General features: G+C 45.1%; 2 protein-coding genes across 2 annotated transcripts; both read right to left on the bottom strand.

Moving 5' to 3' along the window:
• Nucleotides 1–16669: 16669 nt before the first annotated feature.
• LOC140578757 (uncharacterized) lies at nt 16670–19298 on the bottom strand. The gene is made up of 2 exons (XM_072700615.1): nt 18950–19298; nt 16670–18558 (listed from the first exon to the last, which is right to left on the bottom strand). Exon 2 carries the CDS (start codon nt 18202–18204, stop codon nt 17155–17157), a length of 1050 nt encoding a protein of 349 aa, XP_072556716.1. The 5' UTR covers nt 18205–18558; nt 18950–19298; the 3' UTR covers nt 16670–17154.
• LOC140578758 (serine/threonine-protein kinase pim-1-like) lies at nt 16670–22763 on the bottom strand. The gene is made up of 6 exons (XM_072700617.1): nt 21719–22763; nt 21183–21277; nt 20994–21038; nt 20529–20907; nt 19500–19676; nt 16670–19408 (listed from the first exon to the last, which is right to left on the bottom strand). The coding sequence occupies exons 1-6, from the start codon at nt 21816–21818 to the stop codon at nt 19311–19313; spliced, it is 894 nt and encodes a 297-aa protein (XP_072556718.1). The 5' UTR covers nt 21819–22763; the 3' UTR covers nt 16670–19310.

Below are 22763 nucleotides of genomic sequence, written 5' to 3'. Positions count from 1 at the left end.
CTGCTTCGAAAGTTGATGGACTTTGAATGGGATTTTGTGTAAGGCATATAAAGGACACAATTTTCTTTTTCCAGTTCAAGCTTAAAAGTGGTTGTTTTGTTGTATCATTTTGTTTAAGTTCTGAATCACTATACCATGCTAAGTGAAAGAAAAATAGATTGAAGGATAGCTAAACATAGCTGTATTGTGCTCAGTGAAAGAAAAATAATGTTAAAGATACCTAAACATAGTTTAAAGATGGTAAAATGTAAACTGCATTTTAAATAGCATTCTAAAAAATAAATGTTTAATAAGAAGTAAGTTTTCTTCATTTTCTCAATTGAGGTATGCAAAAAATATTGCTTCTGAAAAAAAGACATTTGCTGTCATGCCCCGCTCCGTCCGATCCTAATGTGTGCCACGCCCCCTCGTTAACCTCATGTGGAATCCCAGTGTTTTACAGCTGTTTCGGATTGTTGTCATTAGTTCAGTGTATTTAGTCCGCGTTTCCGTTTGTATCCCCAGTCCGGTCATTGACGTTATGTGACGTTGTTTTGTTGTGTGCTCTGTGTTTTGGAATTAAACTCCGTATTTCCCGATCCCTGGCTTCTGTTCACCTGCTTCCCCAGCTCCGTGCTACACACGGCGTAACAGAATGACCGGACTCAACAAGAAAACACCTCTGATCGGTGAGGCTGAGTACCTCGACCTCACGGACGAGGTGTTGTATTGGCTCTCCCAGCCCGAAGTCCAGGAGGATCCCCTGCTTCGGGCTTTAGCCAGCCGGAGCAGGGACGCCTTAGAGGAGATGTCCCTGCCCGGAGACGCGCACCTTGCGGGGGAGGTGCGTGACAACGTGCGGCAGATTAGGGAAGGGGTCGCCAGGATAACGTTGAGGCAGGTCGCATTGGACTGCGGGCTGCCAGACAGCGAGCTACCCGTGGTGCCCCTGCCTCCGCCTACCTCAGCGCGGAGAAGAACGCGGAAGAAGCGGAGAGGCAGAGGACGGGAAGACGCGCAGGAGGTCTTTTTGGGGGCTGTCTCCCTTTCCGCAGCTTGCCCTGCTGAACGCTGGGAGAATCCCTGCCCGATTCTCCACCCGGCGGTGTTTGCGGGTGACGTCACCGCCGCTGCGCTGCCTAAGCCCGTAACCTGCCCCTTCACCAGGACGCGCCTGGCCCTTAAAGGGGCCAGGTCCGTTAAGGACGCGATCCCGCGGATTCCGCGGTTTCGAATGTGGGCAGCGCCCCCCGTGGATCCAGAGGCTGCAGCGCCCCCCGTGGATCCAGAGGCTGCAGCGCCCCCCGTGGATCCAGAGGCGCCTGCAGCGCCCCCCGTGGTTCCAGAGGCGCCTGCAGCGCCCCCCGTGGTTCCAGAGGCGCCTGCAGCGCCCCCCGTGGTTCCAGAGGCGCCTGCAGCGCCCCCCGAGGTTCCTGTGCCGCCTGCAGCGCCCCCCGAGGTTCCTGTGCCGCCTGCTCCAGCTTCACTACCCCCTGCTGGCCTGGAGTGGGTGGCTCCTGCCCAGTCCCCTGTGCAGACTCCAGTGCTCCCCGTGACTCCAGTGCTCCCCGTGACTCCAGTGCTCCCCGTTGGCCGCACGCCCGAGGCGCCCCCGGCGACTCCCGCGCCTGCTGAGGCGCCCCCGGCGACTCCCGCGCCTGCTGAGGCGCCCCCTGCTGGCCGTGTACCCGCGGCCCTGCCTGAAGCCGCCGCTCTGTCCGTCCAGCCCAGCTCGCCCGCGGCCTCACAGGCTACCTCGCCTGAGGCCCTGACTCCTGAGCTCCCCGCGGCCCCTGAGCTCCCCGCGGCCCCTGAGCTCCCCGCGGCTCCCGAGGCCCCTGTCTCCGAGGAGGTCCCGGACTGCTGCCCTTATGCTCCTCCCTCCATAGTGGAGTCGGAGGGGGAGCTTGAGTGGGACCCCTCGGGGATTGCCTTAGCTACCCCCGTGGCTTCCCCTGTGACTGCCCCCGTGGCTTCCCCCGTGAATCCTCCGCCGTCACCCCAGTGTGACAGACCCCGGCCGGGTCCCCGCCTCTCAGTCTCCCGGAAAGGGCGGGGACACCGGCGTCGGGCCCGGGTCCCACCCGCCCTGCCCCCTGGCTCGCCCGTTCGGCCCCTGGCGGTCGCTCGGTGGCTGCCTGCGGGTCCTCCAGCTCTGGGTCTGCGGTCCCCTCCGGGTTCCCCCCCGGTGCCTCGGTGCCGGTCCTCGGCGTCGCCTCCGGCTCCATGTCGGTCGCCTCCGGGCCCCCCTGCTTCGGCGGGGCGTCGGACGGCGCCTTCGCCGGTTCCGGCTGCGCCGTCGCCTGCCGCGGCTTCCCCCTCCTACCTGCCTCCGCTGGTGTTCCCTCCTGCTCCCTCCGTGTCCCCTCCGTCTCTCCCTCGTCCCGTTCCCTCGGCCCCTGTGTGGTTCCCTCCTGCTCCCTCCTCCCTGTCGCCTGTGGCCCCTCCGGCCGCTGCCCTTCGCCCGCCTGGGCTCCTTCGGGCTCCCTGTTTCCCCCCGTCCTTTGCCGTTGTGCCCCCTGTGTCTGCTCCTCGTCCTCCTGTTTCTCCTTCGTTCACTCCTGGCCCCTTCGTTCCTCCCGTTGGTGTGCCCTCTGTGTCTCCCTTCTTTGTCTGTCTGTCTGCGTTCCCTGTCCTTTGTCGGGTTTTGTCTTGGTTTCTGTCCTTGTTCCTGTTCTGTGTCTCTGTCTTGTTTCCTGTTTCTCGTTGATGTTTTTTGGTTTTTGTCTTTCAGGTCCTGTTCCCCGGTCTCGTCTCGTCCGTCGCCTCCTCTTGGGCGCGCCCGGTGTGCGCGCCTTTGGGGGGGGGTTCTGTCATGCCCCGCTCCGTCCGATCCTAATGTGTGCCACGCCCCCTCGTTAACCTCATGTGGAATCCCAGTGTTTTACAGCTGTTTCGGATTGTTGTCATTAGTTCAGTGTATTTAGTCCGCGTTTCCGTTTGTATCCCCAGTCCGGTCATTGACGTTATGTGACGTTGTTTTGTTGTGTGCTCTGTGTTTTGGAATTAAACTCCGTATTTCCCGATCCCTGGCTTCTGTTCGCCTGCTTCCCCAGCTCCGTGCTACACACGCCGTAACATTTGCAGTATGCACCACAGCATAATTCTGTAAAATTGCAGCAATGTACTGTATTATATATTACAGTATTACTGTAAATATTACACTTCTACAGTAACATTCTGTATTTTGTAATTACAGTATTGTACTGTAAATATCAAATACAGTATGTTTGCTGTAAAAATACAGAAAATGGCTGGCAACTCTGCTGCCAGTATTATGCTGTAAATTTACAGTGAAATTTTTTACAGTGTAGAATTCACACTAAAACATGGCGTACGGACAAAACTAGGAATGTGCGTAAGCAAGAAAAAATCCAGATGCATAAAACTTTGCGTAAGCACAGATCTACGCACATTCCCTTTATAAATCCCAATGAGCGTGAAATTTTACTTACGTGAACAACGGACGGAGAGCGCGCCTTGGAAAATATGTTGCATCAGCCACCTGAAAAGCAGACAATAAATCAATAAATGGGCCAGACGTTTCTGACTTCCCATATCAAGAGGCTCTAGAAATGTTCTTCTAGAAGCCCAGAAGGATATACTGTAGTGACAAAAGCTGCACACTTTGTGGGTAATTGTCATAAAAAGAAATGTTCTGATGTTTAGTTCAGTTGTTATATTGACTGCTGTCATTAAAAGAAACACATGAACACCATGAATCCTGTCAGTGCCCTTCTGCCCCCCCCCAAGCTGTAAACCTAGGGGAAACACTGCAGTGATTAAGTAATCTGGACTTGTGATAAAACTCCCTGCAGGGGAGTTGGATTTGTGTTCTTGAGTCCTAACCTAACTCGATTCAGTAAAAATATCTAGGTTTATGAAAGATTTTGTGAGTTTATGAATGATTTTGCTTTGTTGTTTCAGGGACAAAGGTCTTCGCTCCCCCAGAGTGGTTCCTGAAGGGGCAATACCTAGCTGGCCCCGCCACAGTCTGGTCTGTGGGGGTCACACTATTTACATTAGTGTGTGGTTACCTGCCCTTCCCCAACAAGAGGGCAATCATCTCAGGCTGCCTGGAATTCCCCCCATGGGTCTCTCCTGGTGAGCAGCTTATTTTTCGTCCCGTGACTTGACTCTCCTGATAGGAAGTGTTCTTTTCTGACTAACTATGTGCCAAATTATTCTCCGACAGGCTGCTGCAGTCTGATCCGCCGGTGCCTGAGGCACAAGGTTGCGAATTGGCGGACTTTGGAGCAGATTCAGCGCCATCCTTGGCTGCAGCGGAAGTGACATCATAAGATGAAACAAATTAAGATGAAAAATTATTAATGGTCCAAAACCTGTTATTGAGCCTATAATTTCTCTCTTACTATTCAGATTATGATGATTAGATAAGTTAAGGTTAGATAAGATATGATTAGATAAGATATGATTAGATAAAATAAGATAGATCTTTATTGTCACTATTACAAAAACAGTGAAAAACAGTTTAGCAGCTCTCTTTAGCAGCATAAGTTAAAGTAATGAAGCTGGTGTTAAAGTTTTAGTTTAGTGACTACTGGAGCTTTGTCAGTCCCTGCTGTAGGTAGTTGTAGCATATAGTTCTGTTTTTATTTTAGTTTGTTTTTTTAGTTTTTTGTGTTTGGTGTATCGGACACGGGTAGACCACATTTTGCAGTTGAGCTGCATGTGGGTGCACTGAAGACTAGGTTAGAATGTAGAGAGTTAGGCAGTAAAAAAAGCAGGGAAGCTCCAGTTTTCACTTGTCCAGCTGTACTTTGGGTTGAGCGTCCTCTGTGGAGTTAAGGATAAGGCTACTACAGGGGGATTGTTTAGTGTCAAGTTCCAACAGAGGACCACATCAAAGCAGCAGAAGAAAAGGAAAAGCAAACAGCTAAGTCCTTCAACCATTTTCTCGTTGTCCTGATAAATAATTTTTGATATTGTTAGTGATGGTTTACTTGCTGTAAAACTGACTTTTTTGTTTCATTCCAATCCAGGCTGCAACAGATGCATGTAGAGGACCAATGCAAGGCAGCAAAAGAAAAAAAGATAAAAGCTAAGTCCTTTTCCTACTTTTCACACTTTCCCTTTGTGCTGATGATCCACTCATTTTCAATGCTAGAAATTAATGATATCTGTCTTTTCTGTCCTATCCAAGGTCCAACAGAGGACCACATCAAAGCAGCAGAAGACAAAGAAAAGCAAACAGCTAAGTCCTTCTACTATTTTCTCGTTGTCCTGATAAATATTTTTTGATATTGTTAGAGATGGTTTACTTGCTGTAATACTGACTTTTTAATGTTTCATTCCAATCCAGGTTGCAACAGATGTATGTGTTAAGTGGGAATGCGCATGCATGGCGCGATGGGGAGAGAGAGAGAGAAGTTGTTTGGGGGGACTGGTAGGTTTTGTTCAAGTGGAGTGAGTAAAGTTTCTCATATTTTGGTTACAACTCGTTGTCATCATTTATCAATCAACATTGGTAGCAGAGGATGGCTGCAAACAGCTATAAAGTGCCGCCTCCATTTGAAGAAAATAAGTCTTACGAAGGTTGGAAGAACGAAATCCATATCTGGAAGCTAGTTACTGAATTGGACAAGAAGAAACAAGCCTTAGCGGTGGCCTTGTCTCTAACAGGGAGACCGAGAACTGTAGCATTGGAAATATCCGCGGAGGATTTGAACACCGAAAATGGACTGACGACGCTTTTGCAAAAGTTGGATACCGTGTTTTTGAAAGAGGAAAAAGACCGTCAGTATGATGCCTATACGCAGTTCGACAACATAAAAAGAGAAAGTAACATTACCATGCTGGATTACATCATTGAATTCGAGCGAACCTACAACAAGATGAGTAAGTTAAAAATGGAGCTTCCAGATGCTGTCCTAGCATTTAAACTACTTGATACAGCTGGACTTAATGTTAAAGACAAACAATTAGCGCTTACCGCTTGCTCAGACCTCACGTTCAGTAATATGAAATCAGCCTTGAAGAGAATATTTGGTGATAATTCGCCGTCAGAGGGGGGTAGTGCATCAAATGATCCTGACTGCGTGTACTACACACGATATACTGGAAACAGAGATAGATCAGGTTCTAAAAGTCGAATTAATGTGCTACCTGGGTCAAACCCATTAGATAAATATGGGAGGAGATCACGTTGTGCTGTCTGTCAGAGCACTTACCATTGGGCAAAGGATTGCCCTCACAAAAATGAAGAGGCAAAATTAACAGAGGATACTGAAAACCAGTCACAATATGCTGATGAGTGTCACATAACTTTGTTGTCAAAGGAGTCATTATCTGACACAGAAATCTTCATGGTTGAGGCTTTAGGATCAGCTGTCATTGACACTGCCTGCACCAGAACAGTGTGTGGAGAAAAATGGTTTGATCATTATGTCAATAGACTACAACAAAGTGAGTTAGCCAAATTAGGGACCAAAGACAGTTCTAGAGCATTCCGATTTGGTGATGGCAGACTTGCTCATTCTACAAAGAGAGTGACAATTCCAGCTGTGATCGGTCAAACGAAATGCCAAATAGAAACGGAAGTTGTACCAGTAGACATCCCCCTACTTTTGAGCAAACCATCACTGAAAAGAGCAGGTGCAGTCTTAGATATTGAACAGGACCAAGCTACAATGTTCAAGCAGCCAGTGAAACTTGAATTGACTTCTTCAGGCCACTACTGTGTGAACATAAGGGCCAATGATAATTCATCAGAGAATGATATTCAGAAGGAGGACAAAATTCTGACCGTGACTGAAAATATGACGAAACAGGAAAAACAGAAGATTCTGTTGAAATTACACAAACAATTTGGGCATGCTTCTGTAGAAAAGCTGAAAAGATTGCTGGACTGTGCAGGTAATCATGATGATGAATGCATTGGAATTCTCAAAGGCATTGTAAGCAAATGTGACACCTGTATACGATATAGCAAACCTAGGTCAAAGCCTGCTGTGGGTTTACCCATGGCTTCAACCTACAATGAAACAGTTGCTGTGGATTTGCATGAGTTGGAACCAGGTGTATGGTATCTCCATGTCATTGACCACTTCACACGGTTCAGTGCAGCGAGTATTGTTACAACCAAGAAACCCAAAGAAATTGTGAAACATCTCATCCATTGCTGGATAAGCGTACATGGACCACCACATAGACTGTTCAGTGACAATGGTGGTGAATTTAACAATGAAGAAATGAGGGATATGGCTGAAAAATTCAACATTGAACTCAAAACCACTGCAGCCTATAGCCCATGGAGCAATGGCCTTTTGGAAAGGCATAACCACACTCTCACTGATATCCTGCTAAAAATAAAAAAGGACAATGGGTGTAGTTGGACAATGGCTCTAGATTGGGCTTTGATGGCAAAGAACTCAATGCACAATGTGCATGGCTACAGCCCATACCAACTGGTGTTTGGACAAAATCCTAATATGCCGTCAGTCCTAACTGACAAGCCACCAGCCCTTGAAAACACTACATTAGATACATGGATGGCTCAGCATATTACAACTTTACATGCTGCACGCCGTGCATTCACAGAAGCTGAATGCTCTGAAAGGATCCGGCGAGCCCTTCGTAAACAACTGCGAGTGAACAATGAGCAATACGAGACTGGGGACAAAGTCTACTACAAACGTGCTGATTGCCCACAGTGGAAAGGTCCAGGAGTTGTCATTGGGCAAGATGGTGTGGTAGTCTTCGTCAGGCATGGTGGCACCTATGTTCGTGTGCATCACACCAGGCTGAGAAAGGCTGATGGCCAACAAACAATGTGGGAATTTCAGCGAGAGGCAACTAAAAAACAAATGGTGCTGGACTCTGGGCTCAACCTTGAAGATGGCACTACAGAAAGTGGGGATGAGTCTGATACACATATCGACTTACCGGATTCAGAAAATAATGCTGTAGCCAGTCTACTTCCACATGAGAATGGGCATATTGCATGTACTGATGCAATCCAAACAGAAGTCGATGCAAAACATGAAGATTTGCGACTGAAAGCTGGACAAATAGTGACATATACAGACAGAGAAAGTGGACAGACACTAACAGGGAAGATTCTAAGTCGTGCAGGAAAGGTCACTGGAAGAAACAAAAACTGGTACAATGTACAGTACAGTGGACCTGAGAAAATTGCCCGGTTCTACAGGCTCAGTCAATCTGAGTCAAATGGACAATATTCAAACAGTAACAGCTGAGCATACTGACTTATGTGAGGAAAGCTGTAAAGATGACATTCTGCTGGTCAATGATGATGTCTTTGATCCTGCTAAGCAAGATGAGTTGTATAACTGGAAAAAGAATGACGTCTTTGAGGAAGTGAGAGACGAAGGACAGAAATGCATCTCCACAAGGTGGGTGTGTACACTTAAAGAAACCTCTGATGGAGTCGCACTTAAAGCTAGACTAGTCGCTAGAGGCTTTGAAGAAATGCACATTCAGGAACTGCCAAAAGACTCCCCAACATGTGCCTCAGAGTCTCTAAGAATGATTATGGCTATCATATGTCAAAAGAAATGGCAACTAAATTCTATGGACATTAAAGCAGCATTTCTGCAAGGGAAAGCATTGACCCGAAACATCTATATTCGTCCACCACCAGAGGCTCAGAAGCAAGGAATTCTGTGGAGACTAAAGAAGTGTGTTTACGGACTAGCAGATGCTTCTCTTTATTGGTACAATACAGTAAAAGACACTATGAGTCACTTGGGAGCTGTTGTGTCACAAGTTGATCCAGCAGTCTTCTACTGGTTAGATGACTCCTCTCATGTAATGGGAGTACTAGGTTGCCATGTGGATGATTTTATCTGGGGGGGTTCCGAAATGTTCTCCACAACAATCATACCACGGTTAAAAGCAGCTTTCCATGTTGGATGGGAAGAGCACAACACCTTAAGCTACATTGGAATGGAGTTCTACTCCATGAATGACATGATACAGGTACAACAGAGTTCGTACATTAAGAATCTGGAGCCCATTCCAGTGCACCCAGCTAGAGCTGTTGAGCGAGACGCTCCACTAACAGACCAAGAAACTGACATGCTGCGATCAAAGATAGGACAAATACTATGGGTGGCGAGACAAACACGGCCAGATGTAATGTGTGATGTGTCCATCTTGGCATCCAGTACCAAAGATGCTACTGTTCAAACTCTTCTCTCTACAAATAAACTAACCAGGAAGCTCAAATTTGAAGAGGTGACCTTGAAATTCCAGCACTTAGGCAAAGACAACTCATTACAGCTGGTAGTGTTCAGTGATTCGTCAATGGGCAACCTTCCTGATGGGGGCACTCAGGGTGGACATCTAATCATGCTCATGGGAGAGAATGGAAAATTCTCACCCATATGTTGGCAGTCAAAAAGGATAAGAAGGGTTGTGAGAAGCACTTTGGCAGGAGAGCCACTGGCCCTTGCAGATGGCATTGACAATGCAATATTTTTGGCCACACTGTACTCAGAACTCACAGTAGGTGACTGCAAGCACAGAGGTTTACCGATTGTATGTATAACTGACAATCACTCACTGCTGGATGCTGTCAGGTCAACCAAACCTGTCACAGAAAAGAGACTACGCCTTGAAATCAGCAATGTTAAGGAGCTCATTCAGTCTGGAATCATCCATCACATCATGTGGTCTGCAACAAAAGATCAGCTTGCTGATTGTTTGACAAAGAAAGGAACGTCAGCACTCCCTCTACTGAAAGCCTTCAGTGAAGGTGAATGGCACCTTAAAGAATAAGTAACACAAAACATCAAACCTAATGGACTCTTTGAATATTGATGCAGATATCTTGATTTAAAATTCTGGTTATGAAACTGTTCTATGTACATAAGGAATCCATGTTTATTAAAAAAAGGTGGGAGTTTGTTAAGTGGGAATGCGCATGCGTGGCGCGATGGGGAGAGAGAGAGAGAAGTTGTTTGGGGGGACTGGTAGGTTTTGTTCAAGTGGAGTGAGTAAAGTTTCTCATATTTTGGTTACAACTCGTTGTCATCATTTATCAATCAACAGTATGTAGAGGACTAATGCAAGGCAGCAAAAGAAAAAAAGATGAAAGCTAAGTCCTTTTCCTATTTCTCACATTTTCCCTTTGTCCTGATGATCCACTCATTTTCAATGCTAGAAGTTAACAATATATGTCTTTTCTGTCCAGAATTCCAATGGATCCAAGAAGAGATTTCCTCCTGTAGGAAATCCCTGATCATCGTTGCCCCACTGCCTTCCCTCAAGGACATATTCCACACCCGCCTCAACCGTAGAGCCATCAGTATTGCCGACGACTCTTCTCACCCCTTACACTCCCTCTTCAGCTTCCTCCCCTCAGGGAAGAGGTAGCGGAACCTCTGGGTGTCAGGGTCAGCTCCTGTTGTCCTACTTGGTGTCCCTTCCCTGTTTGGCCAGTAGGCGTTGCTGGTCATCCCGTCCCTCGTGTTGTCAGTCTTTGTGTTTTTCCTTGTTCCCTGTTGGCCTCATGGTTCAACACATTGAGCATCTGGTTGTCTGTGAATCCTTCTGTCCTGTGTTTCAATCCCACCTCCTCTGTTTTTGTATTTTGCTCCCTAGTGTTTCATTTGAGTTTTTCTAATTCTTGTCTGGTCATTTTGTATTTGGTTTTGGTTTCGTTCCTTGTGCCCCGGCTTGTGTTTTTACCTGTCTGTAATTCCCCAGTGTTAGATTCTGTTTCCCTCTTTCTTGCTTAGTTCTTAGTTTCCCTGCTTTAGTTCCCTGAGTTAATTAGTTTCACCTGTGACCTGTTTTCCCAGTCTTTGTTAATTAGTCTCACCTGTCCTGTGTTAGTCTTGTTACACAGTTTTAGTTTCAGTATTTAAGTCCCTGCTTCTGTTCTGTTCCCCAGTGGTTCGTTGTTTGATGTTCCTGACAGTTGTTAGTGTAGTTTTGGATATTCTGTTAGTAGCCTGCCTGCCTGACCCCCTTTGTAAATTTAGTCTTTGTTTATCCCCTTTTGTTTTTAACCCCTCGTGGTCCTTTGGTTTTATTATATTCGTAGTGTTTTCTGTTTTGTTAAATAAACCGCTGTTCTTTGAGCCGCAAGTGGGTTGTCCACCTTTGTGCCTGCACCATGCCTCGTTCTTTGCATTTCTTTCCAACAACTGCTGCTGCACACTCACTGGGAATGAAGACATCATGACACTCCTCACTTTGTCCAGTTCTAATGCTGGTTTTAAAAAAAAAAAGTCGAATCTAAATGGTAAGCCATCACCTTCTGATGTCTGTCAGCCAGAGTTAGAAGAAAAAAAATTTAATTTTGAGCTTCATGAATCATTCTTTTGAAAAATCGGTGCTTCCCTTTGAATCTCATCGTCCACGCATGTACAAGTGGTCCAAATACATGAATCAGATTGGGATAATGCTCTAAATAATGGTGCTTTGGATGGAGTCTGTAGTTTGGGAATGCCTTTTGAAGTAACTCTATGCTCTGACAACTTGAAATCCAGATATTGGAGTGTCTCCTCTGTAAACCTTGTGGACATAGCTATTTCAAGCACATCTTTCAAGCACGGTATAACTTCTCAGGTTTCGTCACTCTCTGGGACATAATGACCAATCATCAGGGGAAGCAGTCTGAGCAGAGTCCAGTTTTCATGACCATTACCCCCATTTGTACCTTTGGTATGAAATACTTTAGAAATCACTTGAGGCTGGTTTGTTTGATCTGAGTGAGCATAGGGAAATTCCTTAATGGAATTATTCAGCGTCAAGTGTGAAAAACACTTCATGCTCAATGCAAAGGCACAACTCAGAAGGGATAACACCTTCAAGCAAATCATGGGGGATGACTGGGGGAAAACCATCAACAACATGAAAATGTTCCAAATAATCACTAAGAGGACAGCTCCCTTTCACGCCGCATTGTTTTGCCATCTTGGCATCCTGCTGGACTATCGCTACATGCTGATCATGGTCTTATTTAGTTCTCAAGCTGAAGTGACCAGATCTTACTTCAGTATCTTATATTTCCTGCCGTGTAGCCATGCGAAAGCAGGAAATCTTAGCAGATACATAATTTTCTTGGAATCCTGCCAATGAATGAGCAGCCAGATTATCTGCTGCAACATACAGTATGGTTCCTCTGACGCTTGATGCTATTTTTTCCACATATACACCATGCTTCTCAAGAAGTATCAGATCTTGAAGGAGTGGATGAAGGGCTTCAGCGTTCCACATTCTTTGATTGTGTTTACTTTACACAGAAGGGCTAGCTGTATTAAGTTCAGAGAGGAACGAAGTTTGGCTGCAGTATTTGCAAGTACCCAATATACTGCACATATCTTATGTTTCTTTTTAGAGGTCCCCAAAGGGTTTGCAACCTCAAACTAATTAATGTAAAGATCCAATGAAATTCTAAAGTTCTCTTCCATCAGTAAAGAATTGTCTTTGAAACGTGACCCTTCCTTGAAGCTACTGTATCCATGCATATCATATTAATCACCACTGAGGGCCTTGTCCAGGATTTCATCTTTGTTTAACAAATCCTGGAGCATTTTAAGGACAGGTATGTAGACGACTGGCTGCTTATGTTGGTTTGTAACAAACTCAACGGGCCATACAATTTTAAATTCTTGTAGCATGTAAGAGTTTCTTCTGCAAAATGTGGACAGGGAAACCTCTTTCTGAGTGTGTTTCAGTATGACGTTTGTTATGTTGCGTGGTAACTGACTGCAGTAGTAACGAAATCACACACAGCACGGCAGCATGGTATTTTAAGTCTCTCTGTATTCTTCTTCTGGGGAAGCACACACAGCGAGCAAAACCCTTGCCCTCTGTCGCCACCTATTGGCGAATGTACAGAACACAACAACGTTGTTCTCTGAGATTGCACTTAGTATTTCTCTTGCTACAGACGTCTCAGCATCAGGATAATATTTGAGGAGTATTTTCTGAATTGCAGAAAAAAGCAAAGGTTCTGACAGGTCCATTATTTGGTTTATTTGCTGTATGACCTGTTGCATGGCATTCTCAGAGATATTCATTATGGTCCACATCCTGAGGAAAAGGGCTGCCAGGTTATGCTCAAGCTGCAACTACAAATCATCAACCCGTAAAATTTCACTTCATATTTGTAAATTTCTAAAGTTGTAATCTTTTGAATCATATTCTCACAAACAAAATATACACTACATATTTCATAAATGATTTAGTACAAGACATTACAATATTTTAATTTATGGACAACTACAGACTAATATGTTTACTTGTACACACGCCCTTTCTGACAGTTTCCTTACCCTATAATGCTTTGGCATTTATTAAAACACATTTTTTTGTTCGCATCCTTGTAGTATCAGAGAATCCTCCATCAAATCCAACCCCAACATTAGAAACCTTTTTAGAATACTGGAAGAAAAAAGCAGAGGAAAGGAAAAAATTTTGGAAAAATGGAGGCAAAGAAAACAGAGAAAAGTGAAGTTAAGATAAGCAGTTGTGTTTTGATTTGTCTCAGAGTGACAGTGAAAATATTTTCCCCCTAAACTTTACTGTTGATTAGCTGTCAACATCTCATCATCATCTCAGCCCTCTCAATCTAAGGTGGAAAAACTTTTTTATTTTTATTCATTTATTTTTTAATTGCAGATCAATCTTGGCTTGATGGCTGCTCGGAAAGGTGATATAAAGCCACAATTCGGAAAAAGATATTTCTTAACAACAGACCCTGACATCACTGCTGAAGGTCTTCTTCATCAGGCTGAGGGACTTCAGTAAAGACTTGTATGAGGGACCCTTCATCCTTCTATATCCAGATGGATCTTCGGTCATCGATATCCCTGGGACACAAAGACCTTTTATTCTAGCAGAATACAAGAATGAAATAGGCAAACCATGTCAACGAATTACTATTTTCAACTGCTCTAAGAAGGATTTTGAAGAGGGTAAATAATCAGGATTTACCATAGCCAGTAACTTCTGTACCTAGTTGTTCCAGCTCTCTGAGAAAGATGATCTAGTCTGTAAAGTGAAAAGTACTAAGCCATTTTAATTTGCTGTGCAGGTATGTTGGTGTTGCATCAGCTGGGATTCATGTTAAAACTCATTCTAAGCCATTTTGGAGCTGTTGCTACATAAAAATCTACTTTTCCTAATACTTTTCAGTAGACCTTTTTCCCATGAAGTCCCACCTTGAGCCAAAAACCAACTATTACCATCACAGTGTGTCAGAGAGGCTTTCCCTTCTTCACTTTCTCCTAGATTTAGCATTGTTTAAAAAGTTCAGCTCTGTCTGACTATAGTAATACTATACTAATTTCAATTGTAGTGTGTTTTGCAGTTGGAGAAGTGTCAGACATTTCTGACTCTGACACTGAGATCGTGTTCAAAAAACCCACAGAGTTTGATGTAGCTGATACACTGGTGAGTGCAATTTACAACACTTTGGTTATGTGTAAAGTGTATCAACCAAACAATGTCCACGGAGAATCAAAAACACTTTAATGAATGAAAAATAAAGTTTTAGAGCAGCCAACAGCATTTATCTAGAGATAGCAGAATCTTCTTGTTTCTGAGAGAAAACTAAAATGTGTAAACTTACATAAATAAAAACCGAATAAACAATGATAGTGCACACAACAGCATGTCTTTGTTTTGGGCCCCAGTAATATTTAACACTAATATGTTAACAAATTTCATTCCATTTCAACCCATTCATCAAGCTACACATACAAGCTAATAACATTTGTATTACATATATAAATTTTAACAGGTTTTCGCTTTATTTCACTACAGCCATTTGAACCTGAGCATCAAAGCAGTCCTGTACCGAAAGTGCCAGAAACAGTGTAAGCTGACTTTTATATCATTGTGGGTATGTATGTATATTATGTCTGTGTATAAACTTTGTGTAAATGATTTCTGTCCTAACAGGAATTCTCTTGGTGGACCATCACTGGTTAGTGATGAACAACAGGTAATAAGCCATTACATATGGTGTCACGGAGACTTACTAGGGTGAGACGTTCTGGGATATGGCAGAAACACTCCTGAGTGTCAGTTAGAACAATGAATTGAAGAGACAGACTTCAGGAAGGCAATTTTGATGGCTTTTATATCCTCATAAAGGCACTTAGGGACTGATGTACAGATAGTTCTGAAATACCAGAAAATGTGCTCCTAATTATTCAATAATCTACACAAGTATGTAGTGTGACAAATAAATCCAAAAATGGTAAATGAATACAGCAATATCAATGTCTCATGCAACATAGGTAAACTCACCATAAATTAAAGATTTGCGAGATTAGCTGTTTCCCATAGCTCTTATGCTACTTCGGTTCCATCTAATGCCCAAATGAGGAAACTGAATTAGTGAAGCAAAGCACAATGGGCTAACAGCCAGTAATTACTGAACAGAACGGCAATAAATTTATAGCCTTTAGACAGTCAACACTGGCTCTAAGACTAAACTAAACGTAATAGTATTTAAACTAATTTATGGCGCTGAAACCCCAGTACAGGTCAGTATTACCAGCTTTGCCGCATTTCAGTTTCCGTTTACATCGAACAGCATCATTAATACTCACTTTTCATTTACTATCCCTGCAAGGATTAACGGTGAAGATCTGACTCATCACACTGAAACGGTGGGAAAAAATGGCTGCTCCTATAACTCGCCAATTGCTGAAACTAAACACATAACCATCCGGGGAGCAGTTCTTTAAAAAAACCCGGTATAATTAAAGTCCTCCTGCAGGCAGCCTTTTACACATATGGGTTTGTTAGATTTTATACTGTCATAGATTACTGCCAGATACAGTTACATGTACTGAGACAGCAACACACTTTGTGTTCTTTTTATTCTCTTGTGGCTTTAGATGTGACAGTAAACAATATCTACTGTAACTTTACATACACAACGATAATGCGACCAAGGCACTAATGCCAGTATATCCATGTTAGTGCCATGGTTTGAATTTGTTATGCTCAAAGTCAAAATAAGCATAATTGCAGTAAAGCATCCAAACTATCTAACTATAATCTTGCATTATTTTGGCCAGTGACAGCATGTCAACACCTTGTTTTGTAGCGATTCCTGTGTGTAGTATCCTTTAAGTGACCAGATCTCAACCCAGTTGAACACATAACTGAGATCACCTGTCTGTAGCTGAGTATATCATATTCTTATTCCTTCATGTCCACAAATTTAATCCTGACATATACTCACTACCTGCATATTGTTGAAACAGGTAAACATAAAACAATTGTATTTAATTTGCAGTTTCATTCACCTCAGTTAACGCAGAAATGTGACAGATGAAGCCTATCAGTAAACTTAATTTCCTTCTATCTAGCATCCACAGCTAATCATCATGCTTTCCCTTCATGAAATCTGACTGAATAATAGTGCGTTGATTGTTGAAAAGCTAACTCTTAATTAGATTTTAGTTTTTTTAATATTAAGGTTGTACCTTTGGACACAGAGGTTATTGGTCCAAGTACCTCAGGATGTCAACCAGGCAAGACCAGTTGTTACAGGTTCATGGTCACACACAAATATATAGATATCTGTGTGCACCTATTGTGGTTGATGACAATGATGATGACAACCTGATTCATAAAGTAACAAATGACGTGTCTCTGGAAGAACCTACATGAGTCATATAAGTGTTACGTCCGCAGTGCAGACGAGCGGGCAGACAGAGCAGTCGAGCCGTAATTACGGGCAGACGGGGTTTATTCAAGGCAGACGAGGAAACACGGCACAAAACATCAATGACTGATCTGGGGAAACAGACTTGAACGCGGACTAAATACAGAAAACAAGCAGAAAATAACAGGCAACTGTCATGATCGGCGAGTGACGAGCAGGTGAGAGAGGCGAGAGCAGTCAGGTTGAACTGAAGAATGGGGTTTATTAAAGACAATCGACAGGACAGGTACACTCACACAGTATCGACAATGACAGATCTGACTAGACGGAACTTAGACGCGGACTAAATACATCTGACAAGCTGGCATTAACAATAAACAGGTGAGAACAATCAGGTATTAACACGAGGTAAGACGGGGGCGTGGCACACACGAGGATTGGACGGAGCAGGACGTGACAGAACCCCCCCCCAAGGCGCGCACACCGGGCGCGCCCGAGGGGAGGCGACGGACGAGACGAGGAACAGGACCCGGAAGACAAAAGGCAAGACGTCAACAGGGAACTGGAAACAGAACTGAAACACTGAACAAGAATAGGGTCCAGAAAATGGACAAAACCTGACAGAGGACGGGAAAAGCCGACAGACAAACCAGAACAGGAGACCCAGAAGAAGGGGAGAAAAGTGGAACAAAAAGGGCAGGAGAGAACGGAGGACCGACAGGAGGAGGAGGAGCAGGAACAGGCGGGACGACAGGACGAGGAACAGACACAGGCGGGACAAAGGGAAAGGGAGGAGGAAGAAGGGGAGCCCGAGGGAGCCCAGGCAGGCGACGGGCGGCGGCCGGAGGGGCCGCAGGGGAGAGGGAGAAGGGAGCAGGAGGGGACCACACAGGGACCGAGGGAACGGGACAAGGGAGAAACGGAGGGGACACGATGGGAGCAGGAGGGAGCCCTGGCGCAGACGGGCAGGAGGGGGAAGCCATAGCTGGCGACGCCGCAGCCGGAGCCCGGGAAGGCGCCGTCCGACACCCAGGCGGAGCAGGGGGGCCCGGAGGCGGCCGACACTTAGCCGAGGACCGGACCGAGAACCGGCACCGAGGCAGCCCCGGAGCCCCAGCCAAGGCGCACGAGGGCGAGCCAGGGGGCAGGGCGGGCAGGACCCCGGCCCGACGTCTATGTCCCCTCCCCTTCTTGGACACAGATAGGTGGGGTTTCCCATGCCATGGCGAGGGACCCAGAGTCATTAGAGAGGTCCCTGAGGGGTCCCACTCGAGTTCATCCTCCTCTCCGGAGGAAGGAGTGTCAGTCGCATAGTCCGGGACCTCCTCGGGGACCATAACCGGTGCTGGGGAGACTGGAGTAGGGACAGGGTCAGGTAGAGACGGAGCCAGGGTAGCAGACGTGGCTGGAGCTGCGGGCGGAGCAGCCGAAGCCGCGGGCAGGACAGAAGAGCCGGGCTGGACGTGCAGAGAGGCGGCCTCAAGCAGGGCCGCGGGCAGAGCGGCCTCAGGCAGGGCCGCGGGCGTGCGGCCAGCAGGGGGCGCCTCTGCGGGTGCCTTGGGCATGTGGCCAGCAGGGGGCGCCTCGGCGGGCGCCGCCATCACGCGGCCAGCAGGGTGCTCCTCGGCTGAACCAGGAGGGGCTCCTCTTGAACCTCCGCTGGAAGAGGCGCTGCGGCGAGGTAGCACGCCCCCAGGAAGAGCGTCGGGGCGGCTTCCTCCCCTTTTCCCCGGCGTCTCTTCTTTTTACGCCGCCCGGAACCTGTAGGAGGAGGCGGGGTTGCCTCTGTTGGACCTTGGATAGGACAGAAAAGACAGATATCATTAATTTCTAGCATTGAAAATGAGTGGATCATCAGGACAAAGGGAAAGTGTGAAAAGTAGGAAAAGGACTTAGCTTTTATCTTTTTTTCTTTTGCTGCCTTGCATTGGTCCTCTACATGCATCTGTTGCAGCCTGGATTGGAATGAAACAAAAAAGTCAGTATTACAGCAAGTAAACCATCACTAACAATATCAAAAATTATTTATCAGGACAACGAGAAAATGGTTGAAGGACTTAGCTTTGTGCTTTTCTTTCTCTTCTGCTGCTTTGATGTGGTCCTCTGTTGGACCTTGGATAGGACAGAAAAGACAGATATCATTAATTTCTAGCATTGAAAATTAGTGGATCATCAGGACAAAGGGAAAGTGTGAAAAGTAGGAAAAGGACTTAGCTTTTTTTCTTTTGCTGCCTTGCATTGGTCCTCTACATGCATCTGTAGTATTACAGCAAGTAAACCATCACTAACATATTAATATCAAAAATTATTTATCAGGACAACGAGAAAATGGTTGAAGGACTTAGCTGTTTGCTTTTCCTTTTCTTCTGCTGCTTTGATGTGGTCCTCTGTTGGAACTTGACACTAAACTATCCCCCTGTTGTAGCCTTATCCTTAAGTCCACAGAGGACGCTCAACCCAAAATAGAGCTGGACAAGTGAAAACTGGAGCTTCCCTGCTTTTTTTACTGCCTAACTCTCTACATTCTAACCTAGTCTTCAGTGCACCCACATGCAGCTCAACCGCAAAATGCGGTCTACCCGCGTCCGATACACCAAACACAAAAAACTAAAAAAACAAACTAAAATAAAAACAGAACTATATGCTACAACTACCTACAGCAGGGACTGACAAAGCTCCAGTAGTCACTAAACTAAAACTTATGGTGTCACTTCCGCTGCAGCCAAGGATGGCGCTGAATCTGCTCCAAAGTCCGCCGATTCGCAACCTTGCGCCTCAGGCACCGGCGGATCAGACTGCAGCAGCCTGTCGGAGAATAATTTGGCACATAGTTAGTCAGAAAAGAACACTTCCTATCAGGAGAGTCAAGTCACGGGATGAAAAATAAGCTGCTCACCAGGAGAGACCCATGGGGGGAATTCCAGGCAGCCTGAGATGATTGCCCTCTTGTTGGGGAAGGGCAAGTAACCACACACTAATATAAATAGTGTGACCCCCACAGACCAGACTGTGGCGGGGCCAGCTAGGTATTGCCCCTTCAGGAACCACTCTGGGGGAGCGAAGACCTTTGTCCCTGAAACAAAGCAAAATCATTCATAAACTCACAAAATCTTTCATAAACCTAGATATTTTTACTGAAACGAGTTAGGTTAGGACTCAAGAACACAAATCCAACTCCCCTGCAGGGAGTTTTATCACAAGTCCAGATTACTTAATCACTGCAGTGTTTCCCCTAGGTTTACAGCTTGGGGGGTGGGTGGGGCAGACGGACACCGACAGGATTCATGGTGTTCATGCGTTTCTTTTAATGACAGCAGTCGATATAACAACTGAACTAAACATCAGAACATTTCTTTTTATGACAATTATCCACAAAGTGTGCAGCTTTTGTCAATGCAGTATATCCTTCTGGGCTTCTAGAAGAACATTTCTAGAGCCTCTTGATATGGGAAGTCAGAAACGTCTGGCCCATTTATTGATTTATTGTCTGCTTTTCAGGTGGCTGATGCAACATATTTTCCAAGGCGCGCTCTCTGTCCGCTGGTCGGAGTGTGCTCACCTGTGTGTGTGCGCACGTTACTGTGCCGTGCATTGGGGCGGAACTCCGCCATGCGTGATACAGAGAGCAGAGGAGAATTATAAACGTGCGACCGTGTAGAGACAAAAATGACAAGCTGTTGTGTATATACGATAAATAACATAAGGCTATTTAGTTTAATAAAAGGACAATGTATAGACCTGTTCTATAGGAAAGGTAACCTTAAATGACTTCTGTTGTGATCTGGCGCTACATAGAAAATTAAATTAGATTAAATTAAATGCCCCCTAATATAATGGTAGGGGAAACACTGCACTGGATTACCCGCTACTTGCTGTTGAACCAGGGGTTAGTTTGACAGGATTTTAATTAGCCTCTCTCACTGACCTGAATATTTTGTGTAGTGGGAATCTGTCCAGATATCACCACAGCCGAAGTCAATGAGTTTCACCTCCAGAGTGTCTGTGTTGATCAAGAGGTTCTCAGATTTCAGGTCTCGATGGAAGACACCTGATTCCTGGCAGTGACGCAAGGCCTGGAGCACCTGCACCAGCACCTGCCTGGCAACACCCTCTGACAGGATCCCTCCTTCACTTTGGCAGAAGTCAAAGAGATCCTGGCATGGGTCCGGCCTTTCCAGGACCATAATATAGTCCTGTGGTCCATCAAACCAGTCGATGAGCTGGAGCACGTTAGCACAGGATGACTTCTGGCTAACAAGCTTCATCAGTGCCACCTCCAATGGGATGGGCCCATCAATTCCAGGCTATGAATGGGAGAGCAGGATATACATATTATATTTAGGCAGAAATTCCTCCAAATAAACCCAGCTCCATGACTGAAAACACTTACCAGTTCTAGCTCCTTATAATTCTTCCTGGCATATTTGATGGCCACCTAGAGGGGAAAAAAATCACAAATTTAGTGTAGTGCATATTGAGAAGGCATCGCCTTTTATAGGTGCCTGTAACCGGTGTAATAAAAGGGATCTCTGGAGAGATATTACTTTGCATGTCACGACTACACCGTTTGGTGACTTACTGGGAAGCCATCGGCCTTGCGAATGCCGGCGAAAACTGCTCCAAAACCACCCTTTCCGAGCAGTTCCCCCTCGAGGTACAGGTCCTCCAAATGTTCTACAACATTAAGCAGGTACACTTCAGAAAAAGAGTCCATACAGCATTTTCTACAGGATAACACAGTTGCAGACACTTCACTATTAACTTTAAATAGCATGAATTAATATTTCTTTACCACATGCCTATCACGAACATGGCCTTTTAATTCAGTATTATCATTAGTTTGCCTATTAGATGCTGCAGTCAGAGTAAGCTCGGGTTCAGAATCAAAAGAGCTACAGTATTGAACCAATTTGGGTATAAGTTTGCTTTTCAAACGTTCAGCGACATTTTTTTTATCAATCAAAGAATCAATTGTTGCATTAATTTGTTTAATCTATAAGTCCAGGACAGTGTTCACATCTGTTCTTGCAGTAAGCCTTATTAAAGAGAATCACATGGCTTTCTTATGTGTAATTTTCATTCCCTATGAAAAGGCAATCATCTTTTGCTACAAACCTTTGCGGGGATCGCCGGTGCTCTGGACTTCCGAACTCTCCCTCCTTTTTTTCGCTGGAGATTGATCATCAGAATCGGAGCGGGAGCGTTTCCTGTCCATTATTGCTCTAGACCAAAAAGTAATCGATCGTAAGAGCAAAGAGATCCTTCTCAATACCGAGCAAGATGCAAAAGATGCTGTCCAGTTACGGATGGATGGATGAGCATCATTCAAATATTGTTGATTTTAGAACAACGGACGGCATCATGCACGGGGTTACATGGGCTGCAGCCCAGAGGCCCCCTCACTCCCCCCGTCGTAAAATTGAAAAATAAATAAGATATTTGAATATATTATTTAGCAGTAATATAATTAGTTGTCAATTTGAATATTCTCCCCGTCTGTTTCTTCCGGGTTCTCCGGTTTCCCTGTAGTCTAAACACATGCACGACTATTGAATATGGATGAATTGATAATTGTTAGTTATCTGTCCTCTAATAAGCGGTGGTTCATTCCTTCTAAAGCTCAAAGTATCTCCAACTAGTACATCGATCAGAAATCACGGAGTGACATGGAATCCGCCATTGCGGTTCTGATCGGCTATGATTAAAACCCAGAAACAACTTAACCGATCACATACGAAATGCAGTCAAAGGTTTCTGGCCCAGTCATAAACAGCGTACGTGGCTAATTTGTGGGAATATTTAACAAAAATGATTGAAAAAAGATCACCGAAAGGCAATCTTGTTCCGCTGAACGGAAATACGCTGGACATCGCTTGTAATGATCACGTTTCTCTGGGCGAAATTGATCATTATATGCGAATGATGGTTATTACGGTTTTTTTCTGTTTATTTATGTCTTAGACAGATTACCATCTGATTCACATTTGTATATTTATTACATTCAAATAAGGACAGCGTTGATCGCTATATATTTACTTCATTTTATTGATGATTTAAAACCACAGTAGTTGTTTCAAACGCTTTTCAAATTACAGTACCGCACCAATAAAATTACTGAAGTGTGTATAATTCAAATACGATATAACACAATACAGTACTG

Source organism: Paramormyrops kingsleyae, chromosome 16 (genome assembly GCF_048594095.1).
Source record: "Paramormyrops kingsleyae isolate MSU_618 chromosome 16, PKINGS_0.4, whole genome shotgun sequence".
In the NCBI taxonomy this organism is placed as follows: Eukaryota; Metazoa; Chordata; class Actinopteri; order Osteoglossiformes; family Mormyridae; genus Paramormyrops; species Paramormyrops kingsleyae.
The sequence above is the reverse complement of the archived record's forward strand: the minus strand, read 5'-3'. Positions and strand labels throughout refer to the sequence as shown.

Excerpts from the sequence above, each read along its gene's own strand:
- LOC140578757 (XM_072700615.1), bottom strand. The coding sequence starts at position 18,204 with ATGGCGGCGCCCGCCGAGGCGCCCCCTGCTGGCCACATGCCCAAGGCA.
- LOC140578758 (XM_072700617.1), bottom strand. The coding sequence starts at position 21,818 with ATGGACAGGAAACGCTCCCGCTCCGATTCTGATGATCAATCTCCAGCG. Across the intron at positions 20,908-20,993 it reads ATTATAAGGAGCTAGAACTG|CCTGGAATTGATGGGCCCAT; the intron begins GTAAGTGTTTTC and ends TCCCATTCATAG. Across the intron at positions 19,409-19,499 it reads CCCCCCATGGGTCTCTCCTG|GCTGCTGCAGTCTGATCCGC; the intron begins GTGAGCAGCTTA and ends ATTCTCCGACAG.